Source organism: Abramis brama (assembly GCF_963993115.1).
Source record: "Abramis brama genome assembly, chromosome: 21".
NCBI lineage: Eukaryota > Metazoa > Chordata > Actinopteri > Cypriniformes > Leuciscidae > Abramis > Abramis brama.
Genome location: NC_139983.1, coordinates 12,244,609 through 12,262,173, shown reverse-complemented (window position 1 = coordinate 12,262,173; position 17,565 = coordinate 12,244,609). Strand labels below are relative to the sequence as shown.

Sequence of the window (17,565 nt, the reverse complement as noted above, 5' to 3'; positions counted from 1 at the left end):
AGCATTTTCTGTTCCTAACCATGATAGATGAAACTGCTGTTTTATGCTATTCTACTGATAGCAATGCAACAGATGCTGTAGACTTACTCTCTTGGGCTTAATTTAGGAGTAATAATGAGGTCCGCGATACAGCATAAGCTTATGCATTAAGATGAATATCGTACTGCAAAGGTTAATATGGTGTACCTGCTATGTAAGATGAATTAGGTTTCTCAGGAATAATTCAGAGACCATAAGATGCATTGCTTTAGTAAAGACTTGTGCATGATTTGTAATGGGCTTTCAGTGCAAAATAATTAAAGCCTATTTTCCACTGTCACTCTTGCAGCATGTGTCATATCCTTCAACGGCATGTTGAGACAATTACACCCTGGTGATGAAATGCAATATATCTTGACCTTGGTTGAAGGCAAAATAAACAGTGTGTAATGCATGACTGCTTCCCTATTGAACCACTCATTTTCAATTACAGTAGCCAGGAGTCATGCTGAAATCACATTCATTTTAAAGCATTTTTAAGCACCAGAGGGCATAAAAATACATTTCAGAATAAAAAATTCATCTGTTTGCATGTTAACAATTTTAACAGCTTTATAAAGTGTATGTGTGTGTGTGTGTATATATATATATATATATATATATACACACAATTATAAAAAATAATGAAATATAAATATAATAAAATTGTATTATACAGTATATACTGTATATATATAAAAAATTCAGCTCTGTTGTGAGATGTCTTACTACAATCTACAAAAGCCAACACATACAGAATATGATGTCATACAGTTTAAAAAACAACAACAACATTTCTTTGCTGGGAGCAAAGAGGGGGAATCGTAGAGAGCCGCTTGCTTCAAAAACAAATCACTTGGGTTTATTTATTTGAGAATCCAAGAGGGGCATTTTAAAATGAATTAGGGCAACATCAAAGATGAGGGTAATTGCTATACTCGCCTCTCTTGAATGTCTGTTTATTTCTAATGAGCACAAATGACTGTGGGTGGAAACATTAAGGAGTTGGTTAATGTGTTCCTCCCCGTCCCAGCATGTGTCCAGCAAATAAACAAACCATTACAGCCTCCTTTTATGATAGAGGATGACTAGAGGTGTGTTATGGGGTAATTATGAATGTTGGGTCTGTCCAGGTGTCTGGACTTTATGGATTTTAGGTCTTTAATGATATGGATTATGGGTTTGCATGAAGTCGTATGCACACCTAAATCATGAAGAAATTCGTAGCTAGGCTTTTTTCAAAGGCTTTTCATGTTTTATCAGTGAAATGGTTCTGTCTTATCGCACCTTCCTGTGCTCTTTGATGCCTTGCTAATATGTGGCTATCAAAATAGTTGGTTCCATTTCAGATGTCTTTCACGTGTGACTTTACTGAAAATGTGCCTGTAAAGCAGAATGGAGCCATTTTTGCAGTGCAGGTCACTGGTCACCAGTTGCTTTGATGCTTTCCGTCTGTGCCTGTTCTTTAAATCCGCCATCTGTTCTCACGGAGCGACGCTCCTCGTTTTCAGACCTCTCTTCCTGTGTACTATCTGTGAACCAGCGGCTCCGTCGCAGCATATTAACTTCACTGGTTCGTTCTGTGCAGTTTTGTCAGGAAACATCTGTTCTTGAATCATTTGTTACGGAATTAGAAGGCAAACAATCTAAAGTTTTGTGCATGTGCAGCATTTCTGCGGTGTAGATCTTTCTATAAATTCATGAATGCATAATTTATTGATGCATTAGCCATAACAGACAGGCCTATTTGATGAAACGGCAGCCGTGAAACATGTGAGTATCTGCTTCAATCTAAATGTAAGATTGATTAGAGTGCTGTAAACACAAAGCGTGACATGAAAGCCAAACATGAGTGTAGCCCAGCTTGCTGGTGTCAGTTTAATTCACAGAAACAAGTTGCATTTTTTTCTTATATACACATTTACATACATACATACATACATAAACAGAATATTATATATATATATATATATATATATATATATATATATATATATATATATAAATAAATATGTGTGTGTGTGTGTGTGTGTGTGTGTGTGTATTTCGCCAGCATTTGATTTCTGTAAGATTTGATTATTATTTTATAGGATTGTCTTGCTTTTAATGCTACAGTTATAGTTATCGTCCCTCAGAAAGCACTTTAATTATTTTTAAATATTTAAAGGCACATTTTAGAGTGGCCTTTTATTGTGGCCAGCCTAAGGCACACCTGTGCAATAATCATGCTGTCTAATCAGCATCTTGATATGCCACACCTGTGAGGTGGATGGATTATCTATGCAAAGGAGAAGTGCTCACTAACACATATTTAGACAGATTTGTGAACAATATTTGAGATTAACTTTTTAAGATTTAATTTTTTTTTTTTAAAGTTTAAAACTAAATAAAATAAAGATAATATAACCAATAAATATTATTAAAAATAGGCAATATTAATAATGTATACTGTTTAGAGTTTTTTTTCTCCAGAAAACACTTAAATTGATGGATGGATGGATGGATAGTGTACCATATTCATATACTGTCTAAATTGTACTGTATACTGTATATTGTACTTTATACTGTCCTGTCTAAATTGGTCTGTAATAGAACTGCAGTAGAATTACCCTGGTGTGGTACATGGTAATTTTTTTTTTTTTTTTTTTTTGTAAGGGACTTTAATCCTAGTGTTCATTTGACACACTTTCAGGTTTTTGGTGAACAGCTTCTTCTCCTCTGGTCTCTCAGGCAGATCAGGATAATGCCATCGATCTGTACTTTTGACGTGTTGGATTACTTTCCAGCACCTCTTTGAACTCAATTCAATATGATGCACTAAGTGCCATGGCAACAAGACTTACTCATTGTATCGTGAGCAAATGCGTTTGTGAAAACATCCATCATACTATGCTACTCGTATAGAAGAAACCCAGACGTTGAGCATCATGTTTGGATTGTCCTACACTTGTCCTCCCGCTATAGTGCACCACTGCTTGTGTTTTGACCTCGGATTGGATTGGAAGTCAATAGGAAAATAAAACCTGTGGTTATCCTCAGCGTCTGCTGCTCTTCTGTCATTCTGTTTAGTTTTTCTTTTTTTTCTTTTTTTTTGCTTCATTGGAATAGTGCGAAACTTGGTAAAGGTTTTGGCATTTGCTATGTGAATAAAAAAAAAAAAAAATCATGGACATGATTTGAAACGGTTAAATGGTCCTGAAAAAAAAACTCACACTTGTGTTTCTTGCGGTCAAAAAGGACCGCATTGGAAATTAATGGGAGATGAATTTCATCTAGTGAAAACGTTTGATACTGCGGCCAAACAAAATCTTACTGAAAGCACATTTTTTTGAGATATCAAGAACAAAACTTGTTTAGATTTATGGCTTTGATTTTCTTGCAGTTTTATCAATATATAATTCATAAATTGAAAATGGAATATTTGTGTATTTTTCATAACAATAAAATTAACAATGTAAAATTCTGTCACTTTTTTTGAGTTCACTTTTTTAAAACTTTTTTTTCACTTCAGCAAAAAATCTGCCAAGTGTCGTCTTTGAAAAGAGATCAAAAAAGTCTGTGCTCTAAAAGCATTCAAGATTTACGACAGTTTAAGTTGGAAATTAAATTTTCAGGTATATGCTCAAAAAAGTGAATAACTGGATAATAAATACAGCTTAAATATGATTTAGCTCCCTAAAAATACAAAATACAAAATAAAAAAAAAACATTATCGAACTAAAATATAGTAGGTACTACATAATTTAATTAAAAAAAAGAATTGATAATTTTTGACCAACACGTGAAGAGCACCTGGATCAGCTGCAGAGGTTTGACAGTGATGCTGGACGTCCTGCCAAGAGAGGGTTAACTGTAAGGTTTTTGAGTGCACTGGCTACAAATGCTGCCCAGGTTTTCTTGGGCTGCCTGGAAAAGCTCACTCGCACTTCTCCTGCAGAGGCATGAAAGCCTCTTCTCATTATAAGATTATGGGATGTGATATTCCAGAGCGTTTAAACAGAAACATCTGATTGTTTTATGGATCTAGGCTATGGTGCATGAGACAGGTTCAAGAAGACAGCTTTTTTCCTTTCACCTTTTTATTGTAGTAATTTATTCTCAATGTACTATAGTCACACCATTTTAATATTTTTCACATATTAGATACATTGCAATTCCACTTAACTTATAATTAGTTTTGTTAAAGAAATAAATTAAATAATTAAATGAGCTAAATAAACCTCTTTTTGAGATGTTTTTGGACATCTGGGTTGTATACTGGGTAGTGAATAGCTGCTATTGCACACGTACATTACTGAAACGTTTATTAGATGTGTATTTTCATTTTTTTTTGTAAAATCCTTTTTTGTAAACTCCATAAATATTTTACTTTTGGAGTGTATATTGCTACAGTCTAGCGCTTCATCTCAAATTGTGGTAAGAAACCACTCTGAACATCCAGAGTTATTATTTGAATTTATTTTAAATAAATACATTATGATCCACAAATAAATATACATATATATATATTCAAGCTACAATGTTCAAAAACGCATAATTTTTTCACATATTTTACATTGTTGCAGCACCTCTCCTCCCAGTCTGTCAGTAACACTGTTTAATTTCTGTCTCTATGAAGCCCCTCCTTCTGAAAAGCGCAGTGTGCTCTGATTGGCCATTGTGTTGTGATTGATCAACCACTTCTAGCGTGTTTTGGTAACAGAGTGGTGCAGGTATGACGTCTGGAAGACTGATTCGCCGCTGGTTACTTCGAGATTTTCCTATGGGGTTTTTCAATTTAGGAGTAAACTAAAGCCTGTGGTAAACTTAATTAGTTTTGTTCTACAATGTAAACTGCACACACTCACACCCCAAACTATCTTATCTAGTCACTTGTTAAAAATATGCTTGAATGTAACTCTATCCCTTGCCTCATTTAGTATACGTGGTTCTATGAATATGCAAATTAGCCCCGCCTCCACTCACTCACACCAGCTCAGAGATCCACTCGTTGACGATCACACGTTGACCTGATTGGTTACAAGGTAGTTTGTGACGTCAGAAACACCCGCGATTTCAAACCGTGTTTTTGAGACTGTCTTTGGTTCACTGCAGTTTTAAGGAGAAAATACTCAGCAATGGTGTTGACTTATGAATTTGGACATGGCTTGTCTTAAAGCTCCAATATGTAAAAAATTTTGACCACAAGAGGGCGCAGTTTCCAACAATAACAAAGGCGAAGCTTGATGACGCTATGAAGGAGGTGACGATGGGAGATGTCGTTTTTAATGCGTTTTCACCATCTAGCGATGTATCTAAATGGAATTAATGAATCATGATCACGGATGAGGTAATTTATTCGTTTTTGTATTACCTGTATGTCTGATCGTATTATTTTATGTCATCATAATTAATGAACTGCAAGGAACGTGAAATGTTATGCTATATTATCCCGTTACAACTTACAGCTATTTGTCATTAATTCATATCTATTAAAATCATCTTTACTGTAACTATTACGTTACTTGTACAATAAAAAAAAAATTATTTGCTTACCTGTCTATCAATACACTCGCGAGCGCAGAGTCTCTGTCAAGTCCAAGATTGTTGCGCAGCTCTCTCCATCTCGAAAACGCCTGGCCGATATTTATCCGGGTTTTATTCCTCCGTTTGTCACACAGTCTGCGTGTATCCGAATATGGACGCTTTCGTTTTGTTGGCACTTCAATACTCGCCAAAGAGTAATCGTGATCCATAACAGCTATAACCATACAGTCTATGGCAATAACGCTATAACCACCACTTCCGCATTTGACCATGTGATATTCCGGTGTGGTGGAATATCACATGGTCCACACTGGAAAAAAAGGATAGTGCGGACATTGCGTCACTGAGAGGCGACATTTCTTTTCCGGGACGCGATATTTTTTTTCCCAGGATGGTAGGGGAAGACTCATGAATATTCATTAGGGAAGTCATCCCTGATTGGTCTTAACCCCAGTGACGGGTAGGTTTAGGGGCGGGGTTATGGAGGTCATAAGACCCCCAGTGACGGGTAGGTTTAGGAGTGGGGTTAGGGGTAGGTCATCAGACCAATCAGGGATGACTTCCCTAATGAATATTCATGAGTCTTCCCCTACCATCCTGGGGAAAAAAATATCGCTTCTGGGACGGACAGTTATTTAAAATCGGAATTTCTCTGAAATAAAGAATCTTTGGAGACTTTTGAGATATTGTAAGTAGCCTACACAGCTGGAGGAAATATAGTTATTTTCGGAAATTTTATTACAAAATTGTTACATGAGAGCTTTAAATCATATTAAAAACAACACAAATACATATAAAACAACATTAAAAACTTGATTTTCACCACAGGGGGTGAAATTATTTATTTTATTTTGGAAACACAAAATAATTCTATTCCCATATCAACCACTAAAATCCTGCTAGCATCATTACAGAGAGTTTTGAAATGAAAAATCGAGTTACAAAACTTTCCTTTAGTGTGATTTACCCAAGCTAAAGAAGGCAGCGTCGTTCTGTTCGGGGCAGTAATCACAGGACGAGAGCCTCCTTTGCTTGTTGTTTAAGGTTTTACTCGATTACAGCCGAAAACCCTCAAGCCTAATGGCATCTCTGTAATTTTAGTCTCTGCAGCCCCAGACCGTGAAGAAATTAAAGCCTCCTTTGAATCCATGAAGTCATAGAGCCTAAAAGATTTATTTCCTTTTTAATCAGTGGTTACAACAAATGAAGGGCTTCCCTAATAATTCACACCACTCGTCGTGTGTTGTGACAAATAGGATTATACACTATGATGGTGATACTAATGATTTTCTGCCTGGAAAGGTCACAGTCTCGTATTAGTGCTATGAATTTACAAATATGCCACATCAAATGCCATATCAAATTAAAAGCCATGGTAGCTCACTGACAAAATCCTTTCCTGTCATGCATTTCAGGAGATGAAGTTTAGGTTTTCTGTCTTGACCTAATCTTACACAGGTACACTGCTGGCACAGTTAGCATGTGTGTGTGTGTGTGTGTGTGGGAAGAGGGTTGTGTATCTGCTTCAGTGCTTGAGTAATTAATTCCTGCTGTAAGCTGTAGCACCAGTAGCTCTGAGGAACTGATAATTATTCAGCCTGTTGTGCCTGAGCAGGTTTCTCATTTCCAGGATTAGTGGCTATTGGCTCCTTTTCCCCCACTTTTCTTCTTTTTTTGCCGTGACAGCTCTGATTCGATTTATTGCAAGCTTTTATCTGTAGACCCTGGCTAATATAAGGCTGGTCTCAGAATACCAGAATAAAAATATAAATTATATATTATATATCTATACAGTACCTTTCAAAAGTTTGAAGTCAGTATAAGATTATAAGATAAGATATAAATATATATACAGTGTATATATGTGTGTGTGTGTGTGTGTGTGTAGATAGATAGATAGATAGATAGATAGATAGATAGATAGATAGATAGATAGATAGATAACAAAGCATATTAGAATGATTTCTGAAGGAACATGTGACACTGACTGGAGTAATGCATGACAGGAATACATTACATTTTAAAATACATTAAAATATTATTAAATATTTGATATCAAACAAATGCAGCCTTGGTGAGCAAATAAGAGAGTATTTTTAAAGACAATAAAAATCTTACTGATCTCAAACTTCTGAATGTGTGTGAGCTTCTTGCTAAAAGATTGCGATCTTATTGATTTAAACACCCATTTTCCTAAATGACAACGATTTGGCGATGTCTATTAAAGGGATATTTCACCGCTGGAAAGATGAATGTGTATTTAAAGTGGGTCATTTATGTAGTAGATTTTTAGAAGTTGGTGCCTTCTAGACTGAGAAAAGACAGAAAATGTATTTTTGGCTCATGTGTATGAAAGACAGCAACTCCCAGAATGCACTTGCTTCGCTGCCCTACGAAGCCACTCCCAAGCCACGCCTACCGGTTACAGAGGGCAGTGTTGAAGAAATGAAAAGACATTAGGTGTGTTCGACATCGGCTGCGGCTGGATGCACCCGATCGGCGAGAGTAGCCGCGTGCAGGCGGGGAGGAGCTGCAAACGGAGACGTGAAGTCGGACACTTTCTGGTTCCCGTAGTGACCGCTCACGTGGTGTTTGCATACTTTACCACAGCTGCAGTGAAATAAATGCAATATTTGCCAAATAATGCACAGATGTTTCAGAGACATTTTCATTCAATACTTTATGTACTGCTTCATCCAGCGTCTGTTTGAACAAGAATAAAGTTCAACATAAGCTACTATCAATGAAGTGGAGTCTACGTTTTTTAATCAGTTTTAATTTGATAAACATGACACATAACATGACAACGACATGAAAAGAGTGTTCACTGTTATAATAAACTGATTTGAGAGCTTTTAGAGGAACTAAAGGTTTTCGAATAAACACGAAACACACGTGATCGTTGTCATGCCGTGAATCCGGCCAATCGTGGAACAGCTGTGTCGTCATCAGCCCTCCTGCAGCCCAGTGCAGCCGCTCTTGAGAAGCTGCGCTGGCTGAGTTCTCCGGCTACTCTCGAATCGCTCTCGCGATACTTTGATGGCACACATCACAGTCACGTGGCGTCGGCGCTGCATCAAGTCGGACAAAATTTCTAACCGGCATGCACTGCTTCAAGTCAGCCGCCGATCGGTCTGCGCAGAGCTGCATGAAGTCGAACAAGCCTACCGTTTTATCATGAGATCCCCCTATGGGCGGGTTGAAAACATGCGGAACAGCTCCTACTACTGGCTGTAGTCTCTCGCCTCTGATGACACTAAATGACGATTTTTGCGTCATCTGAGGTTTTTTTCCAGACACACAATACAGAAATCTCTCGTCTCAGGGGGACATGAGGGAGGGAAGCGCGGCCATTCGAAAATACTGCCAGGTTTCTACTGATACAAAGCTTAATGCTAATCGGTGAAGTATCCCTTTAAACCTTTGACAAGTACGATCACAGCGTACACACACACAATCTATGCTGCCGCTGTGTTACAGTAATCCAAATTATTTCAGAATTACTGGAATAAAAGTTTATAGTTCGGATACAAATACTGATGTCTACGGTAGCGATCAAAATTTAACAGCAAATCACCTTTTGAAAGTAATGACGCTTCAAACTAAAATTGTATCATCGCATCATTACGCCTGTAGGTGGCGACAACTGACTGTTAATAAAAGTATTTGTCATTGAATCATTAATTTAATAGATTCTTTAAAAAACGCTGATCCATCCAGTAATGACACAAGTGAAGTTTTTATTAGTGAGTCATTGAATCATTCATTGATTAAATAAAAAAAACGAAATCTAATAATTCAATATTTTCTAAATAGACTGCAGCACAGCAATTATCATTGTGTCAGAACCTCTAGTAAATTAGCCTACATCTAGTTGTCTGTTCAGAATCGTGGGAGAGTCGTGATCTTTATTTTAATTAAAAATAAATTGTGATTCTCAAGTTATCCAGAATCTTGCAGCTCAAATAAAGTGTTGTGCTATATACCAAAATGGCAATGCTGTTCAAGGACTGAAAAACATTTGACATTGAACATTTCAAATGCTTGACTTTGACTTGACTGTGCACTTGTGTTAAGATGTGTCTGCAGGATAGAGAAGGTGCAGTAGTTTTTTCTTCTCTATTGTGACATATACTGTATACAAGTGAAACGGCTTCTGAATGAGAAGAAAATGTAAGGTGGGACTTGATTTTTTGGGGAATTGATCGGATGGCTGTGGTGTCATGTGAGTGACAGGTAGTCCCTCCCTAATGCCAGTAAACGCGTCACCAGAATAGAGAAGAGGGAAGGGGAAGTTATTTTGATTAAAGATTACGAGAGCATGTGAATAAAAAAAAAGAACAGAATAAAAAAAGAAAAGATGTGCACGGCTAAATCATTTATAACAAATAAATAACACTGCAATATTCTGAAAAGAATTAAGAATTGCACTTTTGATTTCATGGTGACTTTAAAAATATGCACTTTCCCATCATCAATTAAGTAAATACTTTTAGTATATAGTGCAGGTATGCAAATTAGAACCAATGTGTCAATATAGTTTGCCACATCAATAACATTCACCATCAATAACAATACATTTTTTAAGAAATATGCTTTTTATCCCATTAAGTATTATTCATGCTTTTAAATAATAATAAATAAATATTGTTGATCTTATTTTCTTCCATTTCCCCATTTTTTTTCTTCCTTAATGAATAGACTAGTGAAGAAAGTGTCATTTATAGAGGTGTTGTCTGACAGGCTTTGAGTCGCTGTGAGGAGTGTTTGTGTCCTTTGAGGTTAAACACTCTAATTGGCCCGTTGGAGTGTGTTTGTGGGTTAGTGAGTGCTCGTATCTGCACTGTTAGTGTTTGCCTCTCTCATCTTCCTCCTCCTCCTCCTCTTCCTCTTCTGGTCTTCTGGTCCGGACACTCATCTTTCTGCCTATAGCTCTCGGTGTGTGAAACAGGCAGAGAGTCATTCATTCCAGGACAGTTTTGTGTGTGTGGACATGGAAAATGAAAACTTATCCTTGCAGCGCTCATGTTAGATAATTTGCAGATTATGATAGGATGCCATATTTATGTGGAATTATTGTCAATTTTTGAAATTAAGAAACCCTGCCTTGTGTTCGGCCGCATGCAGAAATCCGATTAGGCATTAGGCGTATAGGGATAATCAGATTTTTGACTCCCTGCAGATACCGCTGTGATTCCGTTCCTCTGCTGGTTCTGATCTAAAGAGATCCGCCTCAGGATATTTGTCTGTTGTTAATGAAAAATAAAAGGGATGCATAAGGACTGTTGGCAGGGTGATTCTAAGCTCTGAACGAGAGAGAGTGTCATTTTTTTGCATCTGAAGTCGGAGCATCTGGCCACTGGAGCGCAGTGTTTCTCTACGACACAGTGAGCTTTCAAACATGCCAAACCTTAAGGAATATGCTTTTGTTTGGGTTTTGTTCCTGTAATTTTTATTTATTTATTTTGGTTACAAGATTTGTAACTATTGCACCATGCTGTGAAAGTATATGATTATCAAGGCAGGAGGGCAATACAAAACCGTACCAAATAATAAAAATGCGATGTGTTATAATATGGGTGACAATTTAAAATAATTATATCTTAGATCAAATGCTTTAATAAAACATTTTGTGCTAGGGATAAAATTGTATCAAATTCTGTGAGCTTTATTAGAGGGAAAAGAATCATCTGGAAAAATTAGGACATGCTTCTTTGTAGTGAAATTCAATGAGATTGAATCAGTGGTTATTTGATGACATATTTAAGACATTATCGTGTTATCGTTTGACATTTTGTATCATTATTAAAGGCCTGGCTCTTTCTCACTGCCTTGCCTTGTACTGTCCACACATATGGCAATTATTAAATTCCCAAACCTTGCCAAATTTGCATGTTAATCATGACTTTTATGAATCTGTAGAGCAGTCTCAGCTTTGCAGTATTTCGGTGTAATAGAGTGCTATGTGAGAGTGCTGCTTTTCTGGCCAGTTCTTATCAGTCGGGAAACACTTACCGTCTGTATCTCAAAATCAATACTCTGAGGAATGAGGAATCAAAGTGCCTGCTTTCATAGCAGATTTGAGTCTGGCCATTAAAAACCCATATAACTTTCCCAAATACAGAAATAGCTGCACATTCAGCTCAGCAAGTAGTTTCTATTTATGTATTAGTATTTATTTTGTATTTTATTTTGATGTATCATGATGAGTTCTCTGTGTGTTCATCTCCACTCACCTCTCATTTTGTGTGTGCAGTAATGAGGACAGGTTTATGGCTGCTCCGCTGCTGTAGGACTCTTGTGTTGTGCTGTGACTTACAGCCTGTGCTTTGGTTTTGGACAGCGCCAGACTCTGTGTATTCCATTACGGCCAATGACTCTTACCTTCTGAAGCATCAGCAGTTTTTATAGAAGTCCACACAGGCCCATGTTGGATACGCTTTTTTTAATTTCCAGTTGAAGCCAAGGTTAAGCATTGCTTATTATTTCATCATCCGTTTAGCTATTAATTCTTTCTTTGTTAAACTAACTGTACTTTGTCAAGAAATCTCTCACTAACATTAGTTACATTAAAGGAATGGTTCACTTAAAAATGAAAATTCTGTCATCATTTACTCACCCTCAAGTTGTTTCAAAGTTGTTTTCAAGTGAAAGTATTCCTTTAAGTAATTTTTCACAATTAAAGGGCTCCTATTATTCTGTTTTAAAGGCTCATCATTTTGCTTTGGAGGTCTTCTACTATAGCCTGGTAATACCAAACTCTGCTACTTCGCTTTGCTTTGTAGACAGAGTCTGGCATGGCACAATTGAAAAGTGTTTTCTTTCTCGCGGGGGGGCGCTTGTCTGAAGTTTAAAATCATTGGTTACCCGTAAGCCAATCACATGACGTTTGGTTATGGCGTGTGTTATGCGCATGCTCAGCCGCATCTAACTTCCACTGTAAACACATGTATGATGCGAAAACAAAACCATCGAGCGAAATACCGGAGTAAACATGGCTGTGAACGACTTTTGCAGATTATGTGAAGTAAATCTACGCATCCACGGTACAATCAGCATCTACGTCACGGCTCTCAGCCCGCCCTCTGTTCGTTGATTGGCCCGGCCGTCCGAAGGCCGCTGGAAAAGACTGACTACAGAAGCGAAATGAAATTGAGCGGAAGTAGGAAGTCTGACGTAGTCAGGCTACTTCTACTATAGGTTTACATGCATATCCACGTAAAAAAAACAAAAAAAAAACACTTTCATTGTCTCATAATACACACTGCAGCATCACCTCTTTTCTCAAAGAGTCTGAAACAGATAAAGGATCCGGTCTCTCTAAACCCCTCTTTTTCGAGAGCCTACTCTGCTCTGATTGGTCAGATGGCCAAGGATGTTGTGATCAGTCTACCGATTACTGTGTGTTGGAAACCAAATGGCCATTATTTCTTGACCTCTCAAAATAAGAATTTCTAATACATAAGCCTGAATGATTTATTTTCATAACGTGACTTTGGCTTTGGCATTGCATGGTTGTTGTTCTTGATAACATCTTCATTTCAGCATGTTCCTCTTTGTTTGTGTCTTGTTTGTGCATATTTAGTTTTTTTCATAATGTTGATTCTTTCAAAGCTGAATCAGCAGATATACCCACCGGCATGAATGTCTGATTGAGATGGCTCAGATTTCTCCACTGTTCTGGATCTCATAAGGGTTCTGTTGATGGCACAATAGAAAGCATTCATAGATTTGTTTGCAGATGTTAACACAGTAGATTGTCATGACATTTAAAGTGTTCATTGTATAAATATACACTTTTGTTCAAAATTGATATGATTTTTTTTAAATAAGTCTCTTCTGCTTACCAAGGCTGCATTTATTTGATCCAAAATGCAGTAAAAACAGTAATATCAGTAATATTGTGAAATATTATTATGATTGAAAATAACTGTTCAAATGTAATTTATTCCTGTGATATAAAGCTGAATTTTCAGCATCATTACTCCAGTCTTCAGTGTCACACGATCCTTCATAAATCATTCTAATATGCTGATTTAGTGCTTAAGAAACATTTTCCTGTCAGTAAGAACAATAAGAAACATCAATGTTGAAAACATTTTTTTTTTTTTGGAGAAACTGATACATTTTTCATGATTCTTTGGTAAATAGAAAGTTAAAAAAGCAACAGCATTTATTTGAAATTTAAATTTGTATAACATAAATGCTTTATACTTTATACAAAAATGTAAAGAACTATTTGAAGTGCAAAAGTGGCATAAGAAAAAGCTATATAAAACAGCATGAAAATAGATGGTATGAAAATAATGGCGGTGTTCATGTTAGCCTGCATAGAATGCACAATAGAACCGCCATTATTTAGGAAGGGGTCAGAGGGTCCATTCGATGTAGCGAAGGATGGCCTACTACACTATAATTTGTGCCTGACCCTTTTCAGTTTCTCTGCTCTTAAGAGAGTGATACAAAGCCCCACTAAAGTGATTTGTCAAGGGCCTGCGTGCTCGAAAATCCGACTACCTCCAGATAGCAGGGTGGCAAGAAGATGGATCTGGTGGTATGTCTTACTAAACTCCCTGTGATTATGTTCACTCAGAAAGGAGCGATATAGACAAGGGCGGAGGGAGCGAGAAAGAGGGGTTCTTGGGTGGGCAAATCTCTCTCAGATAGTGTTTTAGTGTCCATGGGAAAGCATTACGAAATATGCATCTCTGGAAAGGATATCAGAACATTGAATCATTTAAAGTCAATGCTTCCTCCGTGTATTTTGTTTGTTTGGTAGAAATCTTTAAAAAGATCTCTTGAAAAAAAACTCGACCATCTACACTAAATCAATTATGTTTATTTTGACTGTAACAGATAAAGCAGAGCCCCCTGACATAACCATGCATGCACTAAGTATGCAATTTTCGTGACTCTTATGTGTGTTTGAACACAACCCAGACACATTAAACACATTTTTAAACAGATAACTTGACATTTTATAGAGATAACGTGACCTTTTGTGTTCGGGCTCTCCCATGCATTTGATCTCTGCATGTTAACCACATTCCTCACATGGAGCTTTAAAGTTATAGACTGAACTCAAAAGCAAAGGTGGTCATTAGACGTACACGTTAAAGAAAAAGATGTTTAGTCAGGGCAGGAATGCTCCATTATAAGCCTTGTAAATCAAACCAGACTTTCTCCTCTTCAGCCTGAGGATGTTTCTTGAGAAATGCACTGAGCACTGAGGCTGGTGTTAATTCTTTCTCATTTATTTTTAACAGAGGCGAAAGTCTATCGAGATGTTCTCAATGTAAGACGGCACGGTACTGCAGCGTTCAGTGTCAGGTAAGAGCTCTTCACACACTAATCATCAGAGCTTTTACAAACAAGTTTGAGATGAGATCTCATTTCATTTAGGTGCATTTTTTTCTACGTAACATTTTACACTTGAATAAAAATAATTGACAAATGAGATTCCAAAATGAGATTACAGTCATATCAGCAGCCTAGATAAAGATGTTTATTTAATTTAATTTAATTTAATTTCTTTTCATTTCACCTTTCATCTATTCTCCAAACTGCTTGGAGAATGAAACAGCCTAGACCAGGGATAGGCAACTCCGGTCCTGGAGGGCCACTGTCCTGCAGAGTTTAGCTCCAACCCTAATTAAACACACCTGAACAAGGCAATCAATGTTTTCAGGATTACTAGATAGATACAGGCAGGTGAGTTTTTATCAGGGCTGAAGCTAAACTCTGCAGGACAGTGGCCCTCCAGGACCGGAGTTGCCTATCCCTGGCCTAGACAGACGCCCAGTCCATCACAGTGTACTTTTTTTGCAATATAAAAGCAACCTAATTGAGGTTTCACTGTTTATTATGTTAATTGCATTCAATTGCATTGCATTTAATTGCAACAATTAATGTTGCTGACAATAAAATGAGAAAACTAACTGGATTTAACATGCTGGCTGATATGGGGTTGAAAGCATATTTTAGAATCAAATAGTACCCCAAGATTCCATATAATGGGTGAAAGATTAACTATAACTCCGCTAATATGAACAGAGATGTCATGTTGGGATGAAACATAGGATTTAGGGCCTACTAACATGGTTTCTGCTTTGTCAGTATTCAGTTTTAAGAAGTTTTGAGCCATCCATACTTTGAGATCTTGTAGGCAGGAAGTGAGGAAAAACATAATTGGCTGAACGGTAAGATAGATTTGTATATCATCAGGATAACTATGGAAATTAAGACCATGACGCTGAATGATCTGGAAGTATATAGATTAGAAATAGAGGTGGACCAATAACAGATCCTTGAGGTGCACCACAGAAAACAGTGAAAGAGCAAGACTGGTGTTCATTTATGCTAATGAATTGTTTCCTGTCCAAGAGATATGAAGTTATCCACTGAAAGGCAGTATAAACTCATTAAAATTCTCCAGGTTCCCGTACAAGCGCTCATGAGCCGGCAGTTATCGGAAACTTGCATGAGGTCCAGTGTGACTTCCAATCAGAAGTATTTGGTGCTTGGAGCCATACACCTGTGAAACACATTCTACATTCAACAGATTTTCCAGTATTACTTCCTGTCTTTTAATGGCACTTAAAGGTATAGTTTAACCAGAAATGTAAATTCTGTCATCGTTTACATGTCTCATGTCATTTAAAACCTGTATTCATTTGTCTTTCTTTGTGAAAATGACTAAGGACAAACACCATACAACTAGTCGATAAAACCCATGCACTATATTTTTTATGGCTTTGTGTGAGGAACAGATCAAACTTTAAGTCATTATTGCTGTAGTTTTCAAATCTCATTTGAAATCAATAACGGCTTAAAATTTGTTCAGTTCCTCACAGAAAGCTATTGTATAGCTTTAGAACAGAAGAGTCATATAGGCTACTTCTATGACTTCAGTTTGGGACTTTGACTGTGTCCTTCCTCATTCAGGTTAATATTATGTAAAAGAGCAGCGGGAACATTCTGCTAAACACAGAAGACAGAAAGTCATGCAGGTTTGGAAATGACATGAGGAGTAAATTGTGTCAGAATTACATTAATTGGTGAAAAATCCCTTTAATGTGTCTGTCAGATGCTCTGTAGAAGTCTTTGCAGTTCAAGAACATCCAGTCTCTCAAAACTAGACACCACGCTGCGTTAAAATAGCAAAGCTGTCACTGTCAAACCAGCCTCGTTCTCTCCAGGCACTCAAGTTTGTCTTTGACTTTTTTTTAATTGTAGGGCGGTCTTTCATCATAATTCCCTCTAAAGGGAGACCACACACAGCAAGCACATTTGACAAGATCTGATTGAAGATGTGTGACTTCATCTTATATGTTTGTGAACTCTTTTCTATTTATTCTCTATCCTCATTTTCACCCTTCAGAAACAAGCATGGCTCGATCACAAGAGAGAATGTAAATGCCTTCAGCGCCTCCAGCCAAGAATCCCCACCGACTCCGTCCGCCTGGTTGCTAGGATCATTTTCAAACTAGTATGTGACATCAGAAAACCTGCCATATTAGGACCACTTCAAACCCGTTCAAAGCATGTTTTGCATTTAAAACCATCACAGCTGGTGTTTAGCCACAGGACTTGATATTGTTACACACTTTCTGTCTCTTTCTACAGCTCAGCCAATCAAAAAGTGACCAAGAGGAGCTGTACTCGATAGCTGAACACCAGTCACGTAAGTTCCTGTTTGATTTGTATTTGCATTGCACTGACACAAGTCAAGTGGTTGTTGCTATATTGAGTATTTTAGTTCGACTGGAATGCTGTGTTGATCAGTCAGCATCCAGGACTGAACCAATATGCTTTATTTTGTTAGAGTAGCATAGTGCTGTTACAATACATCTTAAAAATGTTATCTTACAAATATCTTAATGTTGAAAAACCAGCAAAAACTGGTGAGCTGGTCTCCCAGTCTGGTCAGACTAGTTTTAAAGTGGTTTTTTTTCTTTCTTTTTTTCAGCTGCCCAGTCTGGGAGACCGTCTTAAACCAGATAATGCTAACTTAGACCAGCG

General features: G+C 37.2%; 1 protein-coding gene across 1 annotated transcript in view; it reads left to right on the top strand.

Moving 5' to 3' along the window:
• smyd3 (SET and MYND domain containing 3) overlaps positions 1–17,565 on the top strand; it is a 194,872-nt gene that overhangs the window by 8,075 nt on the left and 169,232 nt on the right. Inside the window, exons 2-4 of the mRNA XM_084096189.1 lie at positions 14,811–14,874; positions 16,925–17,032; positions 17,170–17,227. Of these exons, the coding sequence (XP_083952315.1) occupies positions 14,811–14,874; positions 16,925–17,032; positions 17,170–17,227 (230 nt within the window). The remainder of the gene's footprint in view (positions 1–14,810; positions 14,875–16,924; positions 17,033–17,169; positions 17,228–17,565) is intronic.